Source organism: Euphorbia lathyris, chromosome 7 (assembly GCF_963576675.1).
Source record: "Euphorbia lathyris chromosome 7, ddEupLath1.1, whole genome shotgun sequence".
In the NCBI taxonomy this organism is placed as follows: Eukaryota; Viridiplantae; Streptophyta; class Magnoliopsida; order Malpighiales; family Euphorbiaceae; genus Euphorbia; species Euphorbia lathyris.
In genome coordinates this window covers 38,511,494-38,538,936 of record NC_088916.1, presented here as the reverse complement: position 1 = coordinate 38,538,936, position 27,443 = coordinate 38,511,494, and the positions used below count along the sequence as shown (strand labels likewise).

Sequence of the window (27,443 nt, the reverse complement as noted above, 5' to 3'; positions counted from 1 at the left end):
TATTAGGTCAAAGGAAGGATAAGAAACTTCATGTTATTTATTATGCAAGTCCCACATTGTCCGGTGCACAGTTAAATTACACCACAACTGAAAAAGAAATACTAGTGGTAGTATTTGCATGTGATAAGTTTAGGTCGTACCTGTTAGGATCTAAAGTTATTATATATACCGATCACGCAGCTTTAAGGTATCTATTTGCTAAGAAAGATGCAAAACCACGTTTTATTAGATGGGTATTGTTGTTACAAGAATTTGACATCGAAATTAAAGATAAAAAGGGAGTAGAAAACCTTGTCGCCGATCATCTATCAAGACTTGAAGATGAAAACGGTCCTATCGGTGAAACTGTCGGTATACGAGATGATTTCCCCGATGAATATCTCTATCAGATAAAAAGTGTCATGTCACTATGGTATGCGAATATAGCCAATTATCTCGTAGCTAACATTGTTCTAGAATGGTTAAGTTTCCAACAAAGGAAAAAATTCTTTTCCGATATTAAAAAGTATTTTTGGGAAGATCCTTTCTTGTTCAAAACTTGTGGTGATGGTATAATTAGGAGATGCGTTAGTGAAGATGAATACAAGTCTATAATGTCCGAATGCCATTCAAGCTCTTATGGAGGGCATAACGGCATAAGTAAAACAGTAGCTAGGATATTAGAATGTAGATTCTTTTGGCCTACATTGTTTAAAGACGTTCGTTCGTTTATTATTCGGTGTGACAAATGTCAAAGAACCGGGAATTTAGGAAGGAAAGATGAGATGCCTCTCACAAACATGTTAGAAGTTGAAGTCTTCGACGTGTGGGGAATCGATTTCATGGGTCCTTTTCCCCCTTCTTTTGGTAAAACTTATATATTAGTAGCCGTAGATTATGTTTCAAAGTGGGTTGAAGCAATTGCAACCCCGACGAATGATGCAAAGGTTGTAGTTAAGTTTCTTGATGATATATTTTGTAGATTTGGAGTCCCTAGAGTTATGATAAGTGATGGAGGTACCCATTTCATAAACCGAAGTTTTGAATCGCTTATGAGGAAATATGGAGTACACCACCACGTATCTATGCCATACCATCCTTAATCGAATGGTCAAGCGGAGATATCAAATAGAGAACTCAAATGGATACTAGAGAAAATAGTTTCGTCTTCAAGAAGAGACTGGTCTTGTAAACTTAACAATGCGTTATGGGCATACCATACTGCATTTAAAACGCCTATATGAATGACACCGTACCGACTTGTGTATGGAAAAGCTTGTCATTTACTAGTAGAATTAGAGCATAAAGCTTATTGGGCTATTAGAGCACTTAATTATGATTTGCAACAAGCAGGTAAGAAACGTTTATTCGACTTAAACGAGTTGGATGAATTACGTCATTTATCTTACGAAAATGCAAAGATATATAAAGAGAAAGTGAAAAAATGGCTTGATGCAAAAATTAGAGTCAAAAGCTTTAATGTTGGAGATAAGGTATTGCTATTTAATTCACGACTCAGATTATTTCCAGGTAAGCTTAGGTCTAGGTGGTCAGGACCATTTTTAGTCGTTAAATCTTTCGACTATGGATCCTTAGAACTTGAAGGACCTAATGTAGTTCGTTTTAAAGTTAACGATAATAGATGTAAAATTTATTATGAAAATGCTCCAATTAAGGAAATTAAGTTTGTGGAAATTTTTTATGAAGATTAATTCGTTAATCTTCATACATTTTCTTGTTTAGCTTTTATTTAATTTTAAGTTTAGCTTTTATTTTTAATTTAATTTTGTTTTATTTATTTTTACTAATTTTATTTTTTATAATTTTTAGTTTTTAGATAAGTGTATATCAAGTTTAAAATGCATAAAAATATATTTAAGTCATGTTTTTAATTAGTTTTTAGGTAATTAATGTGAATTGTAGAAAATTCAGGAATCTCGGTTGAGATTTCGGGAATCTCAGTTGAGATTGAGGACTCAAAATTTTCAAAGGGAAGGTAAGCAATTCTTTGATCTTACCGAGATTAATTGAATCTCGGTTGAGATTCGGGAGGATGGGTTACGACGCCCATTTCCCTTTGGGGAAATGGCGTGTCGCGACCGAGATTGGCGAATCTCGGTCGCGACACGGGTGCTCTCTGCACCTGTCAGCCTTGTTTCTTCTTCTTCTTGCAACCTTTGTGATGGAAAATAGGCTAACGTAAGGCAGCGGAAATATAAAATTTTTAACCTTTTTCCATTAACCCAAGATCCGTTAATCGTTATTTCATATAAAGATGGATAGAAGGAAATACCTTTTGAAGTTATATCTAGCATTGCAATCGAAGTGCCCACAACTCTTACTCCGAGTTCCCGAGCACAAGACAAAAACACAATCCAAAATCAAGTTAGATATCAACCGTGTAAAAGCAATCAAGAATAGATTGCCTCTAATAAATCAACACAAGATCAAGGAATAAGAGAAAGAGATGAAAATCAATTGAATCGGGAGGAAGCGGTGAATGATCTCGTCCTCAACTATGGGGTCGAAATTTTCTCTCTACGACAGACTAGAGTTGGCCGAAATTTACATATAGAGGGGGTATATATACTCTCTTATATCTAAACCCTAGTTAGATAGAATCAGGTTACTGAATAAGAATTTAATTCGGAATATAATTCTTATTTATTATCTATAATTATATCTAAATATAAAGATAATAATAATAATAATAACCTTTTAGGATAATAATAGGAGCAATTTAATCTCATTAAACCTCCTAACTTATTTATCTTTTAATTAATTTAATTCACAATCATAATCTAATTAGGATTGCTTAAAATCAAATTAATTTCTTTATGCATTTAATACATAAAATCGCCCCCTCTATTTACTGGGCCTTGGTGGACTCAGTTGGGCTTCCATCAATTAATTAACATTTGTTTCTCTTTTGGGCTCCAAGTCTTATGTGTGACCCATTAGGTTCTTATTGCTTCTAGCCGTATGCAACTATTAAATTAATTTTCTCAGAATTATATTTAATCTTTGCATAACAGAATGAGTACGCGAAATGTGATTAGCAAATCCGAAACATTCCCCCAGAGCTATAAGAAGACAGGTTGATTCTGTCGTTGACCTTTCCGTATTAGTTATAGTGTAATTCGATCCTTTATCAACTACATCCTTGAACTGAATCTTATGACTATGGATAATGTCAAGTCACATATAGCGAGACGTTCGTTTTACTTGTACAGGCCGAGTTAACTCCAATTAGATAGGTTAAGTGAAATCTGCATTTCAAGTCTTAAGCTATCACCTTGCAAGGATTTAGAGTCAAGTCTTCCATAAGCGATCCTTGGACGTATCTCCCATTTATCGGGAGTAAAAAATGCTCAATCCAATGTATAATTATCCTGCAATTACTTCATGTGATACCCAACGTCTGTCGTTCACACCCCAGAGTCATCTCTGTTATGGATCATGTTACAACAGGATCAAAGCATCACATTCCATAATTCAGAATCACTAATTAACATTCCTTTGAGTCTGAGGATTACTTATACCTATTAATACCAATGAGATGAACAGGTGACAAGGATGAATCTACCCATCTTGTTATATCAAGTCGGGTCCCCAATCCTAATGAACTCCCTTTCATTGGATCCACGTAACTGTCCAGATATCTGCATATCTGAAGCTTGTGAGATCAACTTTTTGTCTCGACAGAAGACATTGTTATATGCAAGTCTCAGCAGTGATATGTCAATCCTAAACATATTACTTGACTTGGGGTGGTTTTAAGTTTGTTAGTTTATTATAAAGTTTCGTCTCACTTCATGCTTGTATGAACACTTTATAATCACTTTAAACAAACTTAGGGATTTCCTTTTATTAGACTTTATTTAGTTCTTAAAAGAGGTTGCCTTTATATAGTTATGAAACCATATCTCATTAAAACAAATGATATAAAGAACACTTCATTTACATTAAGTTTATATCCTAGAACAATTGTCTATAGGACACTAAACCCCAACATACTCCCACTTGGACTAAAGCCAATTGTTTCTACAACTTATCCCAGTAGAACTAAGATGACGATCATGTACTTTCTGGGTTAAGGGCTTTGTCAACGGATCTGCAACGTTGTCCTCGGTAGGTACTCTTTCTATTCTCACATCTCCTCTTGCCACAATCTCTCTTACAATGTGGTATCGCTTCAGGTAATGCTTGGATGCATTATGAGACCGTGGTTCCTTTGCTTGTGAAATGGCTCCATTGTTATCACAGTACAGTGTAATGGGATTTACAATGTCAGGCACCACACCAAGTTCAGTAATGAACTTCTTAATCCAAACCGCTTCCTTTGCTGCTTCCGTAGCAGCGATGTACTCTGACTCGGTCGTAGAGAAAGCTACGCTTCCCTACTTGGAACTCTTCCAACTGACCGCGCCCCCATTCAAGATAAACAGGTATCCTAATTGGGATCTAAAATCGTTCTCATCTGTGAGATGACTGGCATCTGAAAATCCTTCTATTTTCAGATCCCTTTCTCCGTACACTAGGAACATGTCTTTAGTCCTTCTCAAGTACTTAAGAATGTTCTTGACGGCATTCCAGTGCTCGTCTCCCGGATTACCTTGATAATGACTCGTTATACTTAACGCGAACACTACGTTAGGTCTAGTTCAAAGCATAGCATACATAATCGAACCGATTGTGCTGGCATACGGGATTACAGCCATGCGCTTCTTATCATCTTCGGTTTTAGGACATTGATGATTGCTTAACTTTACTCCATGTACCATGGGTAAGTTACCTCGTTTCGATTCAAGCATGCTAAACCGCTTTAGCACCTTTTCAATGTATGTAGCCTGTGAAAGACCAAGCAGTCTTCTTGATCTATCTCTGTAGATCTTTATACCAAGTATATAAGCTGCTTCACCAAGGTCTTTCATGGAAAAGTTACCTGATAACCATACTTTCACCGATTGTAGTAGAGCTTTGTCATTTCCCATTAATAATATATCATCCACATATAATATTAGAAATGCAACTGAGCTCCCACTTGCTTTCTTGTAAATGCAAGCTTCCTCGCAATTTTGTTCGAAACCAAATTGTTTTATGGTTTCGTCAAAACGCTTGTTCCAGCTTCTCGATGCTTGCTTGAGTCCATAAATGGATCTCTGAAGTTTGCAAACCTTGTTTGCATCCTTTGATATGAAACCTTCAGGTTGCATCATATATACATCCTCAAGCAGGTTTCCGTTTAGGAAAGCTGTTTTCACATCCATTTGCCAAATCTCGTAATCGTAGTGAGCGGCAATAGTGAGCATTATTCTGATTGATTTGGACATAGCCACAGGAGAGAAAATTTCGTCATAATCAATTCCTTGTTTCTGATGATATCCTTTCGCTACTAACCTAGCTTTGTAGGTGCTAACCTTTCCATCCATATCAGTCTTCTTCTTGAAGATCCACCTGCACCCAATGGGTTTTATCCCTTCGGGTGGATCAACCAAAGTCCACACTTGGTTGGTGTATATGGAATCCATCTCAGAATCCATGGCCTCGAGCCATGCTTTAGAATCTGGACTGGTAAGAGCCTCTTCGTAGTTTTCGGGTTCGTCGTCTAACACGGGAACCTCATCATCATCTCCCACTAGAAAACCATATCTAACTGGGAGTTCACGAACTCTTTGTGATCTACGAGTAGGTGGCACTTGAGTCTCATCCAATGGGACTGCTTCGGGTTCCTCAACCGCCTCTGTTGTTTCAGTCGGTGTTTCTTCTTCTTGAACTTCATCAAGTTCAATCATGCTTCCCTTTTCTGTTTCTTCGAGAAACTCCTTCTCCAAGAAGGTTGCGTGCTTGGATACTATTACTTTCTGATCATCTGGATGATAGAAGTAATACCCTACAGTTTCCCTAGGATATCCAATGAAGAAACATTTATCAGATTTAGAATCTAGTTTGTCTGACGCTACGCGTTTGACAAATGCTGAACAACCCCATACTCTCATGAATGAGAATGTGGGTTTCCTACCAACGAACAATTCATATGGTGTGGAACTAGCGGATTTAGTTGGTACTCGATTTAGGGTGAAGAGGGCAGTTTCTAAGGCATAGCCCCAGAATGTCTTCGGAAGTAATGCTATGCTCATCATGGATCGTACCATATCTAGTAAGGTACGGTTCCTCCTCTCGGATACACCATTGTGTTGTAGTGTATAGGGAGGTGTCCATTGTGAGCATATCCCACATTCAGTTAGATAATTCAGAAAATCATCTGAAAGATATTCGCCACCTCGATCGGATCGAAGTATCTTTATTTTCTTTCCTAATTGATTTTCTACTTCATTCTTGAAGCATTTGAATTTCTCAAAAGCTTCCGGCTTGTGCTTCATCAAGTAGATATAACCATATCGGGTATGGTCGTCTATAAAGCTTATGAAGTATCCGAATCCTCCTCTTGTTTGGACCGACATAGGACCGCATACATCTGAATGTATTAATCCTAGAGTGTCTGATACACGCTCACCTTTATTGCTAAAGGGTGTCTTTGTCATTTTACCTTTTAAACATGCTTCGCATGTTTCCAATGATTCAGAATCAATTGAATCTATAAGCCCATCTTGATGTAGCTTAAGCATGCGTCTTTTGTTTATATAGCCTAAACGACAATGCCATAAGTAAGTCGAATTATCTAGCTTATGTCTTTTGGTATCAATTGCGAAAACAGAAATTTTGTCATCTAGCACATAAATCCCATTTTGTGATATTCCTGGAAAATAGAAAATCCCATCTCTATAAAACTCGCAATGTTTGTCTTTTATTGAAATATGAAACCCGTCGTCGACAAGACGGCTAATAGAAATAATGTTTCTAGACATTTCTGGAACATACAAACAGTTCCCTAATTCTATTACAAGCCCAGAGGGCAAACTTAAAGCATAATCTCCAACAGCGAGGGCGGCAACTCTTGCTCCATTTCCTGCTCGCAAGTTTATACTTCCTTTCTTCAATTCCTTAGTCCGATTTAGTTCTTGCATATTTGTACAAATATGAGATCCACATCCGGTATCAAGTACCCAAGATTCAGACTGTGAAATTGTATTTATTTCAATATAAAACATACCAGAAGTTGAAGCACCGTCTTTTCCCTTCTTGAGGGAGGCTAGGTACTCCTTGCAGTTCCTTCTCCAATGCCCATCTTTACCACAGAAGTGGCACTCTCCTTTGGGCTTCTTCACTTCCTTTCCCTTAGCTCTAGTGGGCATGGCCCTCTTTCCTTTCTTGGGATGTTTAGGATTGGGAAAATTCCCCTTCATCTTCTTTGATCCCTCTATGACAAGAGCTGGTATTGCCTTGTCTTTCTTCATATTGGGCTCAACTGACTTGAGGATATTTGCAAGCTCTTCAAGAGAGGTTTGCAAGTCATTCATTTGGTAGTTCATGATGAACTGTGAATAACTCTCTGGGAGGGATTGAAGAATTAAGTTTATGCTTAGTTCGTTATCCATCGTGAATCCAATACTAGAAAGCTTGGTAATATAGCCAATCATCTTGACACAATGTGTCATTACAGATGTGCCCTCTTGCATCCTGCAACGATATAGCAATTTTGATATCTCGTAGCGTTCGCACCTAGTTTGTTTCCCAAACAACTCCTTTAGGTACATGATGATGGAATAAGCATCCATTTCCTCATGTTGCCTTTGCAATTCCGGTGTCATCGATGCAAGTATGATGCATCCCGCATGATCGTCATCAGCTTTGTGCTTATGGTAAGCATCAATCTCTTCGATGGGAGCATCATCAGCTGGGATAGGGGGTATCGATGTATCAAGTACATACCCTATCTTATCGAACTTCAAAACGATTTTGAGGTTACGAAACCAGTCGGTGAAGTTTGAACCATTCAACTTGTTATCGGTAAGAATATTTTGTAGATTGGTTTTAGTCATGATTTTAGGAGTGTTTTAATTTAACCTGAGAGTGAGAAAGAGTAAACGTATGTTATTCATTTGCTTTAAAGTACATCAATCTAAAATTATAGGTCTTTTAATTCATTTTAAATTGCTCCCACTATTTTGCCAAATTAATAGCCCTCCATATTAATTCGAAGAATTTCACAAATCCTTTAGTGAGCTAGGATCCTAACTCTTGAGATTTCACCTTGAGTTTGCTCAACAAGCTAGTCTCATTTGTTAGGTAGATTCATGTAATCAATCACATCTTTAATGTGATTCCTAGGTTATTGGGTTACTAACCACATTAGTAACTAATATGTTATTCATATTAATCCCAGCCATATTGCCCATTAGTTTATGATAACATGAGTTTGCTCATCCAATTATCATAATCTAATTAAAGTATTACCCCATATTCATGAAAGAACGATTTTCGATAATTCAGGTGTTACCATAAGACCCCGAGCTTGAGTTTGCTCAACAACCCAAAGGCCCCCAATACTGCCGGCTGAATTATAATATTAGGGAGGGGCAACTCATTTTAATAACTTGCTTATTTACTTAACTTTTAATTAGTGAGGGATTTTTATTTCAAGTCTCATAATCTAACTTAGTCTTGATTTGCTTTAGCATACATCAGACACATACATTGGTGTTATTGTAAAGACCCGGTCTGGAGTGGGTGGCGTCGGGGTAGAAGGCCTGAGCAAGGAGCGGCCCTAAGGGATGGCGATGGGGACAGGAATGAACTGAATCCCACATCGGAAATGGAGAGGGAGTGATTGGGGCTTATTAGTAAGATGTGAATCCAATACATGCAGACGCGTTTTAAAGCTGTGAGACCCAAGGTGTTGGAATTGGGCCAGAGCGGACAATATGGACATGGTATTGGACCAGGGTGTTACAATTGGCATCAGAGCCGACTCTCCACGTACGATGTGTGGTTCGGGGATGAACCAGGCGGAAGCTGGTGGGCCTGTAACGACCCGGTCTGGAGTGGGTGGCGCCGGGGTAGAAGGTCTGAGCAAGGAGCGGCCCTAAGGGATGGCGATGGGGACAGGAATGAATTGAATCCCACATCGGAAATGGAGAGGGAGTGATTGGGGCTTATTAGTAAGATGTGAATCCAATACATGCAGACGCGTTTTAAAGCCGTGAGACCCAAGGTGTTGGAATTGGGCCAGAGCGGACAATATCTACATGGTATTGGACCAGGGTGTTACAGTTATGGACATATTATCTAAATTATTCCCTCGAGCCAGAGACGGAATAAAAGGCCAAACCTAGGGAAATACTAACTATTACATATTTCTCTTTAGGTCCTCCGTCTTCTCCATAGCGCCTCGAAATTACATATTAATTTCTATACTACTAAAGAAAACTTCAATTAACTTGAAGGGAATTAGATGAGAGGAGAAATTACAATAGATAGTAGAAAGACAGGACTCGCATGTCCTATTTCAAAAATACCAAAAGACTAAATAGATGGTCCAAATATGTCCATAACTCCAAACATGCATAGACTCAATTAAATAAATTTAATTGGTTGATTACATAACATACTTATGTAATATTTAGGTTATCACATTAACTCATCAAATTAACTTTCATCCAATTTTAATTCTAACAGTTTCGTATCTTCTATATTAACCTTTTAGATTAATACAACTATACAAAACTTTATTTATGCATGTCCCAATTATTTTGATTTCAATTCATTTAATACTTTTGATTTACAAATAGGTAAAACAAGCTTTTAAATAAATTCATTCATTCGATAATAAAAACAGAAAACTATTAATTTCTGAAACACACACACACACACACACACACACATATATATATATATATATATATTTAAAACTATTTTAAAACGATTCTAAAATACGTGGGTTTCGGGATGGCCCGAGGACGCGGCTGCTGCTGTTTGGCAGCAGCCCTTTTGCGCCTGGCCTGCCGCTGCCTCGCGGCAGCGGCGGCCAACCGCTGCGCGGTTGCTGCCGCGAGGCAGCAACCGTAGGACAGCGGCCGGGTTGCGCCGTAAGGCGCAACCCGAGCTGCTGTCCATTTATTTATTTTTTATTTTTTTTAAATAATTATATATATATATATATATCAGTTTTAGAACGGTTTTAAAACGATTTTCAGAAAATAAGAAAACCTATTATAGATTTTCCGTTTTATCTTTAGAATCAATAAGACTAACTTTTATCAATCTAACTATAAAATTAATAGATTTTGTTATAATGATTATCAACCAAAATAATTAGGAACATACGCATAATCTATTTTAATTAATAATTAATTAAAACTTATTTATCTTTAGAACTAATTAATCAAAACAGTTTTGTTAATTAACCTAACTATAAATATTTATTCAATCTAATTGAAAAAACCTTTTAATTTTCATATATGAAATAACGGATTTACCGCAGGCTCTGATACCACTGATGGAAAATAGGCTAACGTATGGCAGCGGAAATATAAAAATTTTAACCTTTTTCCATTAACCCAAGATCCGTTAATCGTTATTTCATATAAAGAGGGATAGAAGGAAATACCTTTTGAAGTTCTATCTACCGTTGCAATCGAAGTGCCAGCAACTCTTACTCCGAGTTCCCGAGCACAAGACAAAAACACAATCCAAAATCAAGTTAGATATCAACCGTGTAAAAGCAATCAAGAATAGATTGCCTCTAATAAATCAACACAAGATCAAGGAATAAGAGAAAGAGATGAAAATCAATTGAATCGGGAGGAAGCGGTGAATGATCTCGTCCTCAACTATGGGGGTCGAAATTCTCTCTCTACATCAGACTAGGGTTGGCCGAAATTTACATATAGAGGGGGTATATATACTCTCTTGTATCTAAACCCTAGTTAGATAGAATCAGGTTACTGAATAAGAATTTAATTCAGAATTTAATTCTTATTTATTATCTATAATTATATCTAAATATAAAGATAATAATAATAACCTTTTAGGATAATAATAGGAGCAATGTAATCTCATTAAACCTCCTAACTTATTTATCTTTTAATTAATTTAATTCACAATCATAATCTAATTAGGATTGCTTAAAATCAAATTAATTTCTTTATGCATTTAATACATAAAATCGCCCCCCTCTATTTACTAGGCCTTGGTGGACTCAATTGGGCTGCCATCAATTAATTAACATTTGTTTCTCTTTTGGGCTCCAAGTCTTATGTGTGACCCATTAGGTTCTTATTGCTTCTAGTCGTATGCAACTATTAAATTAATTTTCTCAGAATTATATTTAATCTTTGCATAACGGAATGAGTACGCGAAATGTGATTAGCAAATCCGAAACATTCCCCCAGAGCTATAAGAAGACAGGTTGATTCTGTCGTTGACCTTTCCGTATTAGTTACAGTATAATTCGATCCTTTATCAACTACATCCTTGAACTGAATCTTATGACTATGGATAATGTCAAGTCACATATAGCGAGACGTTCGTTTTACTTGTACAGGCCGAGTTAACTCCAATTAGATAGGTTAAGTGAAATCTGCATTTCAAGTCTTAAGCTATGACCTTGCAAGGATTTAGAGTCAAGTCTTCCACAAGCGATCCTTGGACATATCTCCCATTTATCGGGAGTGACAAATGCTCAATCCAATGTATAATTATCCTGCAATTACTTCCTGTGATACCCAATGTCTGTCGTTCACACCCCAGAGTCGTCTCTGTTATGGATCGTGTTACAACAGGATCAAAGCATCACATTCCATAATTCAGAATCACTAATTAACATTCCTTTGAGTCTGAGGATTACTTATACCTATTAATACCAATGAGATGAACAGGTGACAAGGATGAATCTACCCATCCTGTTATCTCAAGTCGGGTCCCCAATCCTAATGAACTCCCTTCCATTGGATCCACGTAACTGTCCAGATATCTGCATATCTGAAGCTTGTGAGATCAGCTTTCTGTCTCGACAGAAGACATTGTTACATGCAAGTCTCAGCAGTGATATGTCAATCCTAAACATATTACTTGACTTGGGGTGGTTTTAAGTTTGTTCGTTTATTATAAAGTTTCGTCTCACTTCATGCTTGTATGAACACTTTATAATCACTTTAAACAAACTTAGGGATTTCCTTTTATTAGACTTTATTTAGTTCTTAAAAGAGGTTGCCTTTATATAGTTATGAAACCATATCTCATTAAAACAAATGATATAAAGAACACTTCATTTACATTAAGTTTATATCCTAGAACAATTGTCTATATGACACTAAACCCCAACACTTTGCTGCTCCAACTAGAAAATTCATGTTTTTCTAAGTCCAAAAGGTATAATTTTACACCTTTTCGCAACCAAAAGACACATTAATTCATCCTAATTTCCCTATAAATAATAAGAGAAGACCATAATTATTTTCCTTACTATTCTTTTCATCTCTATCAGACAAACTTCTAATTTCTTCTCAACTTTTTTAAATTTTTGTAAGAGTTCCAGAGACTTTTTCTTAATCAAATCTATGACTACTAAGCACAAATCTTCCAAGAAGATCGCTGCTGCATGAAATAAGCGTCCTGACTTATCAGAACGCTACGGTGCAACATTTCCCATTTACAACCATGATGAAGGACGGCGATATTATCAATTCCGTTATGCTATGTTCGTAGGCATGCTGTACATGGATGAGTTCTTGAACGATGAACTCGGAGTAAGCGACGATATGGATCGCTACTTGAGAAATTTAGGCTGGTCTAAATTTTCCTACATGAGATTTCCATTAATTGGAGATTGGATTCTTGAATTTCTCTGTATAGTGCGCTTCGTGAACAAGCGTTGTGTTCGTCTCAGTTTTCGCAAGGATGGCGACACTTTCACATTCGGTTACCCTGAATTACATGCCTGGTTTGGTTTCCCGCCAAGGGATACAACCAATTACAAAACAAAAACAAAAATCAAACGATATTAGAACTCAACCAAGTGATAGCAATCAAGATAGATTGCCTCTAATTAATCAACACAAGATCAAAGAATAAAAGAAAGAGATGAAAATAAATTGATTCGGAAGCAAGCGGTGACAATCGATCCACAACGGTTGGGGGTCAAAATTTGCACTCTCCGGGAAAGTATAGCTAGGCCGAAATTCACAATAGGAGGGGGTTTATATAGCCTCTTATATCTAAACCCTAGTTAGATAGAATTAGGTTATTGAATAAGAGTTATATTCAGAATAATACTCTTATTATTATTATCTATAACTATATCTGAATATAAAGATAATAACTTATTAAATAGGATAATAATTAGAAGCAATTTAATCTCAATAAACCTTCTAACTTATTTATCCTATAATTAATTTAATCCATAATCATAATCTAATTATAATTGTTTTGAAATTAAATTAATTCCTTATATGTCATAACACATAAAAATCGCCCCCCCCCCCCATAAAATGGGCCTTAGTGGACTCAGTTGGACTTCCATCAATTAATTAACATTTGTTTCTCTTTTGGGTTCCAAGTCTTATGTGTGACCCATTAGGTTCTTATTGCATCTAGCCGTATACAACCATTAAATTAATTTCTCAAAATTACATTCAATCTTTGTATAACGTAATGAGTGCGCGAACTGTGATTGGCAGATCCGAAACATTCCCCCAAAGCTATAAGAAGACAGGTTGATTCCGTCGTTGACCTTTTCGTATTAGTTACAGTATAATTCGATCCTTTATCAACTACATCCTTGAACAGAATCTTATGACTATGGATTATGTCAAGTCACATATAGTGAGACGTTCGTTTTACTTGTACAGGCTGAGTTAACTCCGAATAGATAGGTTAAGTGAAAGCTCCATTTCAAGTCTTAAGTTATCACCTTGCAAGGATTTAGAGTCAAGTCTTCCACAAGCGATCCTTGGACGCATCTCCCATTTATCAGGAGTGACAAATGCTCAATCCAATGTTAACTACCCTGCAATTACTTTTTGTGATACCCAATGTCTGCCGAACACACCCCAGAGTCATCCCTGTTATGGATCGTGTTAGAACATGATCAAAGCATCACATTCCATAATCCAGAATCACTAATTAACATTCCTTTGAGTCTGAGAATTACTTATACCTATTAATACCAATGCGTGAACAGGTGACAAGGATAAATCTACCCATCCTGTTATCTCAAGTCGGGCTCCCAATCCTAATGAACCCTTTCATTGGATCCATGTAACTCTCCAGATATCTACATATCTGAAGCTTGTGAGATCAGCTCTTTGTCTCGACAGAAAACATTGTTACATGCAAGTCTTAACAGCGTTATGTCAATCCCTATTCAAAACATATCACTTGACTTGGGCTGGTTTTAAGTTTATTAGTTTATTATAATGGTTTGTCTCACTTCATGCTTGTATGAACACTTTATAATCACTTTAAATAAACTTAGGGATTTCCTTTTATTTAGACTTATTTAGTTCTTTAAAAGTAGTTGCCTTTATATAGTTATGAAACCATATCTTATTAAAACAAATGACATAAAGAACAATTCATTTACAGTAGGTTTATATCCTGGAACAATTGTCTATAGGACACTAAACCCCAACACTAGAAACCTTGCTAATTGCTTCACGATGAAACTGTTGAGTCGAACGGATAGAAGGCAAGTCAGTAGTTGACCTAAACAACTTGGAGACAAAGCTAATCCATTTTGGGAAAAGATCAGATGCCGCAGAAAGCTGTCTAGAAGACCTTACCATAAATGGAGAGACAACCTGACGCTTACGGACCAAAAGTACCTTATACCTGATCAAGACAGAAAAGGCAACGTTCTTATTGGCCAAAGGCATTGAGCACTGAGGAGCGAAAGCGACAGCGAAGCCGTTTCCCTCCAACGGTTATTTTGAATTTCGAAATAACTGGAGCCTCAGATGTCACTATAAATAGGCCTCTCATTTGCTTCATTCGATGCAGATCTTCATTAAGTCGAAACGCTGACCAAATTGTTATCTGAAGTTCTGTGCCAAAGCAAAGCAAAGAAATCTTACACTCACTCTTATTTTGTGTAAAAGACTAGATTGTAAATCATCTAAAGTGTTATGTTTATTTAGAACAACATCTTTATCATTTCTAAAGATTGTAAGGAGATACTGAGTTGCTCGGTTATAACACTCAGTGGTAGAATAGTACTGGGTATAGGATATAGAGGAAGGTACTCTGTATACTCACTAACTATTGTAAGAGGTTTGTGCTCTACCTAAAAGAGCTCAGTAGTGGATTAAAGCTCGAAAGGATTTCGGGGACTGGATGTAGGCAGGAGGCCGAACCAGGATAAATCTACTGAGTAACATTTTCTAACTCTTAACTCCTTATATGCTTGCTTTGTACTGTGCCTAGTAAAGCGCTAAAACTGATATATATTGAGTTGTGTGTTTTGAGTACTGAGTTCAGGAATAGACTCCAGTGTTATTTCCTAACTCAACGTTAGAAGCAACCTTAGTCTTAGATCAACTAAAGTTGTCTCTGACTTTACTCAGCATCACTATGCTAAACAACTAAGTGGAAAATCTTAAGTATAAAAAGAAAGTCAGCTGTAAATGAGAAAAATTTTAAATAGTTCCTTAACCCCCCTGGAACTAATTCTCACATTACATGGGACCAACATTAAGGTCGGGGGTGTTTTGATGCAAGAGAATACACCAACTGCTTATTTTCGTGCGAAGTTGTGTAATTCAAGGAAAAAATGGTCCACCTACAACAAGGAGTTCTATGTGATAATGAAAGCGTTGAAGACTTGGGAGCATTACCTTATTGGGAAAAAGTTCATATTATATACGGATCATCAAGCTTTGAAATATTTGGTGAGTTAAAAAGAAATTTCAGAGTGCCATGCATGCTAGGTGATCTACCTTTGTGGATAAATTCCTATACAAGCTTATTCACAAGTCTTGACAACAAAATCGGGTAGGGATGGTTTGAGTAGGATGGTGGCTTTACTAAAGACAATAGCACTTGAAGTGGTCATATTTGAACATGTAAGGGAAGACTATAAGGAAGATCCATGTTGTTCTGACTAAGGAGGTGAGAATGATTACTATTTGTTTGATGGGTATTTAATGAAGGGGGGCAACTTTGATTCCCTTATACTTTTTATCTTCTCTATTTACAAGTTCGCTATTTTTCATATTTCTTTTGTACCCTAAGTTTTAATTTTTAGCTTATTTATTGTCAGAACTTTTATGTATCCTTCCAAGGGTTTTATTTAAACCCTTTTATGATTGGTAAGGAATAGGTTTTTCAATCAAAAATCTGAAAACTGATCAAAGTCAACACTTTTCTTTCTCTCAATCCATCTCTGCATCAAGATGGAGAAGCGACGAGAGACTGAGATTGAAAGCGCTGGTATTTAGAGAAGGAGAACAAAAAAAATAAGTTAACAAATATGAATAAAAAAAAAGTTAACTAGGATTGTTTGCATTTAATACTAAACTTCTTTCTCTTATCATAAATAAGAGCAGATTTGAAAAAATGTTGCTAAAAGTGCGTTAATAATACAAAATGACATAAAAATGAAAAATTTGAGAAAATTAAAACATGTATTAAAAGACGGAGTATCTTTTTGCAGTGTTTTAAAAAAAATTCTCATGTTTTCAATCCGGAGCAATTTTAATCATAAGAGCAAATTTGAAAGAATATTGCTAAAAATGCATTAGTAATATAAAATGACAGAGAGTATCATGTTTTCAACCCGGAGCCGGGTTTGAATGGGACAAGTGAACATGCAGTAGCATAAAAATATATTAACCCACAAAAACAACAATTACCACGAGAAACTAATCTAAAAAAGTTACAGTTACTTCTCTTACTAGGATGGATTTCTAGAAAGAAAATTTTCCTGCACAAGAAATGCACTCAAGCCTTTTCTAATCTAGTTAGCGGCCATAATTCTCTTTCTCCTCGGAAGTTCTTGGCGGCTGGACAGGACTTCTTGAAGGATGATGTACACTGGCTTCCTTATTAATTACTTCATTGGATTTATCAGCATTTCTCTCTCTCAACAATGCACTGCTATTTGATGTGGCTGATAGCATAGCTCTTGGCAGCTTCAAAGGCACATCTTCACAACTTGGACCATTTTTGTCTGCCTTTCTACTCATAGATGACTTAGATGATGCAGCAACTGATTGCATAGACCTAGTTAACTTTACATGCCCTGCCTCTGCCTCTACCTCTGCCTCACCAATACTTTTGTTTGCCTGTTGCGGGGCTTCTGGTGCAGCAACCGGAACTAGCTGAATCGTGCCCCACTTCTTTCGCCGGTTAGGCTTTTCTGCATTTGATTTAGCCTGTACATTTTTTAAGATTCAAGGTCAGTAGTAAAACAGACAGTCAAAAACATACATGTAATTATAAAAAAGAGCATACCACTGTATTGCCTATGTCTGACAAAGGTTTCCTCCTTTTCATTCCCCCGCTGTTATTTGTCTCACAATCCTTTTCAATAAGCGCATTCTGCAGCAACATTGCACCATGAGATGCAAGATCATCATTTCTCTCTTTTTCATCAGAACCTGAACCAGTTTCTGACTTGAATTTAGCATCTTCTCTGTTGGAGCATTTGCTTGGTATACATCCACAAGAAGGTCCGCAAATGCCCTTAGCATTTCGGCATTGGCACTTGGATGTCTTGCATAAAGAATATCTGCTGCATGTACAACATACTTCAGATTCAACTTTAACTTCTTCTCCCTCACCACAAGTATTCAATTTGGAGCTTTCTGATTCTCTGGATGTTCGTTTCTTATATGCTCGTTTCTTTGGTCGTGCTGATTCATCATCTGCCATATCCACGTCCGATTGTACCCAATCGTCATCGGAATATTCAGATCCAGATTCGGATGTATCCATATCCTCCATCAACATAATAGAGTTTCGGTATCCCTAATTAAGAAATGAAAAAAGAGTAACACATGCATCAACAAAATTAAAAATTGACAAGAGAAAGGTTATACAAAAGTTGAGTCTTCAAATCGCCAAGTATTTTTACCAGCTTTCGCAATTTATACTTGTGTGCTGCGTTAGCCAAATTCTGTCATCAAAATATAATGTCCGATCAGCTAAACTCTATAATGTATTAATTCTCTTCATCTCTAGCATCTAGATTCTCTCAACTCTAAAACATTCATCTCTCTTCTGATTTTATTTTTGTAATCAAAATTTTCCTTTTAACTACATCATGGCAGCCCATTAAGTTGGTCTTGCATTATCACCAAGTAATAAAAATATGAAATTAACCTGTGAATTCACTTGATGAATGAGTTCTGCCTTATGCTTTTCGAGATGCCTTGCCAAAGTACTAAGTTTCACTATCTTCTCCTTTAAATCTCTAATTTCACTATCCTTTTCCCTACTGTCAACTTCTTTATCCCGCAATTGACACCTTCAAAAATCAAAAACAGACTCAGCCTAATTCATCCGAAGTAATATCAAAGATCATTCTGAAAAGCATAATAAACTAACAACTTATCATTCTTATTTTTCAACAATATAAAAAAGGGCGGCCCGGTCGCATTACGCGTCCCCGCTGAGCGAGGGTCCGGGGAGGGGTCCCACCACAAGGGTGTATTGGGGGCAAGCCTTCCCTTGCCAATTTAATTGGCAAGAGGCCACTCCTAAGACTCGAACCCGTGACCTCTGGTCACACGGCAACAACGTTTTACCGTTGCGCCAAGGCTCGCCCTCTATTTTTCAACAATATAAAACATAAAAAATAAACGAAGAATAATAGAAAATTTTATCAATTATTATTTCTAGAAATCACAAACTACAATTTTACTTTATGAATTTATGATAAATAACATGAAATTTAAGTCTGACGTGAATGATACTTGAAAACAGAAAGCCTTTTTATATACCTGGCGGAGGATGCTAAGTTGAACAGATAATTCATAACATTTTTAGCCTCTGCTAGAGAACGAACTTGATTCCAGCGGCCCCTACCACTGAATCCCCGCTCACGCTCTTCTGCTTCTGACAATTGTGATGCCATAGAAACCAGAGTGCTAGAGGAAGTCGCAAGCATATTTTCAAGTGCAAAAATTCTGGAATTCCTCGCACCAGGAGACATTGAAGAATCACTGCATTTGATATCATTTAAGCAACATATCCAATCATTAACAGGTGTCGCTATTATTGACATAAATACAACACAAAAATAAACCTTCACCTTAAGTTATTTTGTTTAACAACCTCTGCTTCTTCCTTCAATTTTGCTACCTCTTTGGCCATTCTAGCCCGCCTAAATAACAAGAAAAAATATTTCAGCCGGATTTTGCAGCAACATGTAATAAATAGAGTTCAACAAGATGACCTTGATTTTGTGATACACATGCAAAAAGAGACTGAAGCATTTAAATTTGAACAAGACTGCATTCAGAAGTTATATGAATGGACAGTCACATAGTCATAGAGGCAAAAAAAATTTCTTTTAAATATCTCCCATGTCAAAATGTATATCTTTCAACACAAATCAAATAAACTAATACCCACTAGTCCTTTGAAATAATTCTATATGATGAGACTCACTCTTCAATTTGGCCTTCATACTCAGACCGTACTTCATGTACTCGCAGAGTCACTTCAATCTCATGCTCAATGGCTTGCATCAGAGCCTTCATGAAGGAAGTATGTGACATTAAGAAAAACAAATTGCAACAGCACTCTGAAAAATAAACCTCAATAAATGCAAAATGCACAGTTCATGTCACTATTAGAAGTACCTGAATTCCAGGACCATTACCAGCACCTACACAGATCAAATAAAAATCAGCAATTAATAGAATTTGTGAACATATGAAATAAGGGAAGCAGAAATTATTTCTTACTCGTAGTTTCACGGGAGGAAACCTTTCGAGATTCCAGAAGTTCCTTAAGCCTTTTAGTGGCCATAGCTGCTTCTTCTGTCTTTCTTTGGAGAACCTAAAATGAAAACGTAGAAAGTAAGCTGAGCAAGATATCTAGAACTAGCAGGAATTAAATACTGCACTGCACATCAAGCTACCATCTTCTGCCTCTGATTTAAAGCTAAAAGCTTGTGCATCTCATACTCGTTCCTTCTTCCTTCTTTCTTCAGCTGACATTTTTAAGAAAAATAGAAGAGTGTCATGACTCTTTTTACAACTATAATAAGACAAACAGGTTTTTTGCTCAACCCCTATATACAATGTAGTCCCTAGAAACTCATGAAGTACTTTTCTTTGATGTACCTGAAGAACTTCTTTCTCACGTGATGCCTTCCATAATCTAAACTGCTCAGACTCTTGTTTGATTTTTTGTTGCAGTTGAACCTAATTGGCATGCAATTCCATTGGAAATAAGATGAAAAATAATAATTCAATATTTAGTATCCTGTTATCTTTGTCGTTACAGAACAACAAAGCACCTTATGAGTTTTAATTCTCTGAATCTCCTCATGAAGTCGCTTTGCTGCTTCATCACTTTTTTGTTTTTGTCTCAAAATTTGTGCTTGAGCATCTTGTTTCTTCTTTAACTCTGCAACCTGCAATGCAGAATATTAATTTCAGAGCAGTTGCTATTTAAAAGAAACAAGAAAAAGGCCACCATTCCAGAGTTCACCTGTGTCTCAAGGAGAGTCAACTTTTTAAGGTAGTCCTCCTTCAACTTCTGAGCACCATCCTCAGAATTAGATGAGATATTTGCAAGGTTATATCTCAATTCCTCAATTTCTTTCTGCAATTTGATAACAGAAACAGACAATGATATGACACGAAAAGAACAAGCATCAATATATAGTAATGATGGCATTCAAACCAAGCACAGATATTGTAATTGACAAAAACCTGCAAAGATCTCTTTTCTTGTTCCAACTCATGAACTTTCTTCTCATAATGCTGTTTAAGAACTGACGTATCACCATTTGCAAACCGCTTCATTTCAGCCTTGAACAGATTAAAAATAGGAAAGAAAGAACAGTAAGCTATACATTGGAGAACCAAAAGAAAGAAAAAAGTTGTGAGAAACAAGGTCATTTTCACAATGGACAAGTGACACCTGAGAAGTTCAGAAAAGTTGCAAATCAATCATGAGACTGTGATTAAAACTTTTGTCATCTTTTTTGTTCTGAGTCTTATACTGGTTATAAAATAATAACAGTTAACTACAACTATCTGGCCGTAAATATGTTTTAACAGTTCGATACTGTTTAACTTACCTACAGCAATCTAGCAGTAAATAATATATTCCAATAAATCCAATCATGTGAGTTAAGTTACACAACATTACGATACTATAGTAAAAATATGCACATGACTAGGATATTAGGACTCGTGTTCCGTTCACCTCTTTTTGTTCAAGTTTTCTATCCAATTCTTTCAGCTCCATATCCAATCTTTCTTGAAGAGAAGAATGTTCAAGCTCTTTCTCCTCATCATCAACCTCTTCTGTAAATCACACATAAGATTTTATTGTTTAATAACATGATCAGAAATTTAAAATATGTCAGAAAAAGCATAATAGGGTTGAAATTTCTAACTACCCTAACCAATAAATAGAAATGCATAATTTTTACGGATATGAAAGCACTAATCCAATATAAGAAACAAACAAAATAAATATATATGAAATGAGCATGAGACAGCCAACAAACAAAAAGCACAAGATATAAGAAGCATTGTTTTGCTTGCATGAACAGAATAGAAAGAAAATTGCGCTTTAACAAGCAAGAAACCATCAAATTACAAATGCTCTAGCTAATTAATTAAAGCTTCAAGTATCTTACCTAAAATGTCCACAACTTTGGAATCAGGATTGGATGAAAGCTCATTTAAGGATGGAAATGATTCAATTTTTGAGTGTAACAATCCGTCATCTGATACAATACAATCAACAAACCTACTACGCTTCGAGTTCGGCAAATTTTTCAACCGCAGCAACTCTCCTTCTAATTCTTGAATTTTTGAAACATAGTTTTTTAATAAATCAAAAGCCTGACATGTTTTAGAACTTTGAGTCAGTTAATGTTTCTATAAAAGTTGCTTTAATACAAGGGCAGATAGTCACTGTATTCTTACCTTGTTGGAACTAGAGTCAATCTCGTCCCAAGTTTCACCATTACGAGCTGCTTCAATTTTCATCAGTAATTTGTCCTTTTCAACCTGAAATATTTGATGAAACTCAGACTTGGCCAATTTTTACAAGAACTCTGGAATAATATTCAAAATATTGAAACAAACAAACAGAAAATGTAACCTGAGCATTAACAGCGGTTTGTGTCAAGTGTTCACAAGTGACTCGTCGCTCCTGAAGTTCCCGCTGCAAATCTGCATTACTTGCTTCGAGCAAAGATACTTTATGTTTGAGAATCTGGAGAGAAAAAATTATAAATCAGCTGGGTATTCGACCAATAGAAATGAAATGCACATTTGACAAATTCTTTAAGTAAACATACCTGGAGTTCATCAAATGGGGCACTTGCATCGCCTCGGTAAAACAATAATTCAGCTTGCAATTGCTCAATTTGGCTCCTCATTCTTTGAGTTTGAGCTGCCATTGGATCTCGATTTACCTTTACATCATCAAGCAGTGAAGTTTGAGATCATCACAGAAAGAACAAGTGGAAACTGGAAGCAATAAACAGGAAAACTGCTAAACAAGCAAACTTACTACTGCCTTATTCTGAATGTTGCGGGCACGATTTGCATATTTCAATGTGTTTAGAGTTTCTTCAGCATTAGTGTCAGCAGGACTAACACAAGCTATGACAACAAAACAAACAAGAAAACAAGATTTTAAAACATCTGCAAAAGTCTTTAGAATTCTCAACTGGCAAATTTAAATAAATGGCATACCAATCATCACCGTTTTACTGTTTCCTCCCAAAGAATCCTATCAAAATTTGAACAATTGTGAGAAAAAAGCATTTGAACAAGCAACAAGACAATTTGCAGTGTTAAAATAACTTTACATTAACTTATTTGCTTCGTTAAACCCTAGTTCTTCATTTAACATTTACTTGTGTGAGAGAAATCTAGGTCATCTTCCTACATTACTTCTTTCATTAACTAAGCCTCAGATGTCAAAGTTTGTAAGAACTAATTGTACATAAGATTTCACCTTTAAAACAATTGTAAGTAACTTAGGTACCTGTAACAAGCGAGTCAACTTGCTATCACGGTATGGAACATGGCCCCCTTCTTTACGCTTCTTTTCATCTCCCAAAGCACTTATCACATTACCAAGAGCTAGCAAGCCCTTATTGATATGAATGCCTAAACAAGTAATTGTGAAATCACATTATGGCAAGCAGCAAAATAATTAAACTATTACTTAAATGTTTCCAATGATTGCTTCAACCAAATGAAAAACAAAAAAAACATAAATTTCTTAATTCCCAATATATAATAATGCAGCCAGAACCAATAAGAACCAAAAAGAAAAAAAAAATTACTGCCCATAATAATTTTTTTATAATTAATATTAGATTTACCTTCTTTGAGGCGCATGCCATCTGCACCTGTTCGCTTTGCACGCTCAGAACCAGCAAGGTCTACTAAATGTAGTTTTGCACATAGGATATCATCACCAATATCATCATTATTTAGTTCCTTAGAAGAATTGGCAATTTTCTTTTGCTCCATAGTGATTGTAAAAATAGCATGGGACCGACTGTAAAGCAACCATAAAATTTAATACTATAAAAGCAGGGAATGAGAAATATATAATAGTATTCGTGACGCATGGCTATACTATACACTCTATAAATAGAGGCTCGATAAGTGTCTTCACTTCAAAAATAAAAGAAATTTAGTACTAGCACGTATGGCTATAGATGCTACAAACAGACTTTCCGCAACTTTTGCCGAAATGGAGCAACTGCAAAATGAAATTAAAAAGCACCATAGAGTGCTAAACAACCTTTTGAGAAGTGTTAGAACAATGGATCCTGCAAGGAAAGAAGCGGGCATTCGCGCTACCAGAGAACGCATGGAGGGTTTGTCACAGAGGCAGCAAGCGCTGCAGGCGGAGCAGGAATACCTACTTGTGCATGCTGTCATCCCCGTTCGCCGGGGAGACTAGAATAGAAGAGTCCGTCGACTCTTTTTTGTTTGACAAACCCTCTATGCGCTCTCTGGTAGCGCGAATGCGCGCTTCTTTCCTTGCAGGATCCATTGTTCTAACCTTCTCAAAAGGTTGTTTAGCACTCTACGGTGCTTTTTAATTTCATTTTGCAGTTGCTCTATTTGGGCAAAAATTGCGGAAGGCCTGTTTGCAGCATCCATAGCCGTACGTGCTAGTACTAAATTTCTTTTATTTTTGAAGTGAAGACACTTATCGAGCCTCTATTTAGTATAGCCATGCGGCACGAATTTGATGAAAAACTAACTCGTTTGCAGCAGTTGAATCATGCCTGTTTTTGATGAACAAACTAACTACCTTGCGAAGCCCCCAATCCTGCTGCCTGTGTGAACAAACAAACATGCTATCCTTACCTTCATTTAACGGATCAACACATATAGATAGCATGTTGTTTTGTTCACACGGGCAGCAAGTTTGTTCATCAAACAGGCATGATTCAACTGCTGCAAACGAGTTAGTTTTTCATCAAATTCGTGCCGCATGGCTATACTATACACTATAAATAGAGGCTCGGTAAGTGTCTCCACTTCAAAAATAAAAGAAATTTAGTACTAGCACGTACGGCTATGGATGCTGCAAACAGGCTTTCCGCAATTTTTGCCCAAATGGAGCAACTGCAAAATGAAATTAAAAAGCACCATAGAGTGCTAAACAACGTTTTGAGGCTTTCCGCAATTTTTGCCGAAATGGAGCAACTGCAAAATGAAATTAAAAAGCACCATAGAGTGCTAAACAACCTTTTGAGAAGTGTTAGAACAATGCATCCTGCAAGGAAAGAAGCGCACATTCGTGCTACCAGAAAAAAAAGGGCTTATTGCTTATCAAATAACGTGATGTGATTGAACTATCTTACTCGGGCTGATGGGTGTAAGTACCCAAGATCCCGGCAAAAAAGGGGAGCCCCAGAAGACAGATGGGGGTACAAAAATCAGCTCGTCAAAGACTAACAAATGTTTAGCTTAAATGCTAATCAACATAATATATACAAGACAAAAATGTTCTTTTCTTTTCATTTGTCTAATAGAAGGACTATAATTTCTACTATCAGTTGGTGTCAATTGAATCGCACTAGATTTGAATTGGCTCATTCTCAGTTATTTGAATTGGCTCATTCTAGTTTCTTATCGAAAGGAATTACTGTAGTTTTTCGGATTTATCGGATTCGGATAGTGATTCAGAAGTACAAACTCTTTCTCCAAAAAACAGTGATAGGAATAGAGTTGAAGAGTTTATGTCTAGTTACTATGTAGATTTGAAAAAAAAAAAGTATGATGAAAAAAAAGCTAATAGAAATATTGAGAATAATGAGAATAACTCTTTGAAAGAAAGTGGTAAATCACTGTCTCATGCTAGTGTAATCAAATTATTGGAGGATCCTATTTATATCAATAATCCTTCTAAATTGATTGAATCAGAAGAGAAGATTGAAAGTGAAACTCTCCTCAACAATTATGATGAGGTACAAAATCATTGGCCTCTAGCTTTTCAGTTCTGCAAAACCTTATATGGAAATGAACAAATATCAGCCAAAGAGTGGCTAATAGAGCGGTGTTTTGCAGATAGAAGGAAAAACAGTGGTTTCAAAGAGTGGCTAATAGAGCGGTGTTTTGCAGATAGAAGGAAAAACAGTGGTTTCAGAGAGGGTCATCTCAATATAATTTCTCAATTTGGGAATATTATACAATGCCAATCAATTCCATGCTAGTCAGAAAGTACAGTAATTGCAGTTAAGAATTTTTTTTAATGAAATTCATACCTTGACTGGCTGTTCATATTAGTACTTCCAGTGGCTCGAGACATAGAACCACGCGATAGATATGAAGCCATTTCTTCTTTGTTTCTTACTTCAGCCTCAGTCACCCCTGCAAGAGTTATTCCTCCATTGACAGTTTCTCTGATTTGGATTGGAGCTCTTGTAGGAGCAACAGGCTTAGTATTATTGGCTCCTTCAGCTCTAAAAAATGCTGAAGAATTTTGATCGAGCAAGTCAAATACTTCTTCCTTGAATATCTGTCAGTTGAACATCATAAAACTAATTCTAAGCCAATCAACCAATTTGCTCTACTAAAGATAAAACAATTATTTGTAATATCTTTTACCTCAATAAACGAAACTCTTATCAAGAATTCTATTGACTCCTTCGTTCCCTCTACTCTCTGGAATATGGATTCCATGACTTTGGGGATTATGCCGTTGTTGACTCCTTCACCACTGTAATTGGTTCCCATTGTATAGGTTTTTCCAGAGCCAGTCTAATTGTAAAATCAACTTACACTCAGCTCAATCACATTTAAACCAACAATATAAATCAAAATAGTATACCAATTTTTGTTATTATTGAATATAAAAAAAACCAGAAAATAACCTGGCCATAAGCAAGAACAGTGGCATTATAGCCATGAAAAAGCGCATCAACTAGCGGAGCAACGCAGTCGTCGAATATGGAAGAGGAGGGTGAAACCAAGCTTCCATATACATAATCGTAAGTAAATGCATGTGACCCAATATGAACCTAATATTTTTCACAAAAATGGAAATAAAACAAATCAAAACTTTCTAAATCCAAGGCTTCAAATTAACAAAAAGTATTGCTAAACTACCAATCGAATACCTGAGGCTGCCCCGGGACAACGCTGATGCAATCCGTACAGCCGATTATAAGCTCGGAGGTAATTAAGGGGCGAATATTTACAGCGACTCTCACACACTCTGTATTATCCATCTCGGCTTCAAATAAACTTCAAAGAATAACGGAAAACAACCCTATAACAGATCCAAATAAGAACACAACAAGATGACATTAATAATGCATTAAAAAAAGAGAAGGCAAAGAGCATTTCTACCACAATAACAGAAATCAATGATACCTTAGGGAGATGGAAAAAAAAAATTAAATTAAAGTTTGGGAGTTTGAATTTGGATGGAACAGAGAGACGAGAAGGAAAGAAGTGGGTGCTATAATTTGAAATATGGGAGAAATGGGGTTTGGGTTATTAAATTAGATTTGAGAAAAGGCGCTTGAGGTCCGAATTCAAATGTTCGATGGGGGGGGTAAGTCACGTGCGTTACATGTGATTAATGGAACGGCTATCTCTGTTTTTATAGCAAATTCAATTATCTATATTTAATAATTTCTTATCTGCCTTCAAAATTGGTGGTCACTGTAGTTTGAGTTTGTTTTAATGATTACCATTTACCCAATCTTCTACTGTGTGGCATATTTCATTTTATAAAAATTTATAAAGAAACATCCGGAACCCTCTTGATCATTCTTATTTTTTATTTTTAAGGCCTGAATTCTTGTTTTTATCACACTAAACCTTCTAAATTTTTTTAAAAAATATATTTGGTAAATAAACATAAAACTTAATTAATAAAGTCTT

The 27,443-nt window shown here is 36.3% G+C and overlaps 1 protein-coding gene across 1 annotated transcript; it reads right to left on the bottom strand.

Moving 5' to 3' along the window:
* Positions 1-16,598: 16,598 nt before the first annotated feature.
* On the bottom strand, positions 16,599-27,062 carry LOC136200697 (kinesin-like protein KIN-4C). Its single transcript, XM_065991117.1, has 28 exons — positions 26,928-27,062; positions 26,672-26,823; positions 26,426-26,572; positions 26,160-26,312; positions 25,817-26,070; positions 23,411-23,589; positions 23,068-23,192; positions 22,773-22,809; positions 22,588-22,679; positions 22,373-22,489; positions 22,174-22,287; positions 21,996-22,079; positions 21,704-21,911; positions 21,265-21,365; positions 20,766-20,864; positions 20,542-20,655; positions 20,348-20,464; positions 20,172-20,252; positions 19,967-20,038; positions 19,791-19,884; positions 19,686-19,711; positions 19,492-19,577; positions 19,133-19,204; positions 18,822-19,043; positions 18,202-18,346; positions 17,954-17,995; positions 17,332-17,847; positions 16,599-17,252 (listed from the first exon to the last, which is right to left on the bottom strand). The coding sequence occupies exons 2-28, from the start codon at positions 26,780-26,782 to the stop codon at positions 16,839-16,841; spliced, it is 3,822 nt and encodes a 1,273-aa protein (XP_065847189.1). The 5' UTR covers positions 26,783-26,823; positions 26,928-27,062; the 3' UTR covers positions 16,599-16,838.
* Between the last annotated feature and the right edge of the window lie 381 nt (positions 27,063-27,443).

Bases quoted from the DNA above. Each gene is read 5' to 3' on its own strand.
- LOC136200697 (XM_065991117.1), bottom strand. From the start codon at position 26,782: ATGGATAATACAGAGTGTGTGAGAGTCGCTGTAAATATTCGCCCCTTA. The intron at 26,573-26,671 runs GTATTCGATTGG...GAAAAATATTAG, and splicing joins TTGTCCCGGGGCAGCCTCAG to GTTCATATTGGGTCACATGC. The intron at 22,680-22,772 runs GTATGCCATTTA...TTGTTGTCATAG, and splicing joins CAGTAAAACGGTGATGATTG to CTTGTGTTAGTCCTGCTGAC.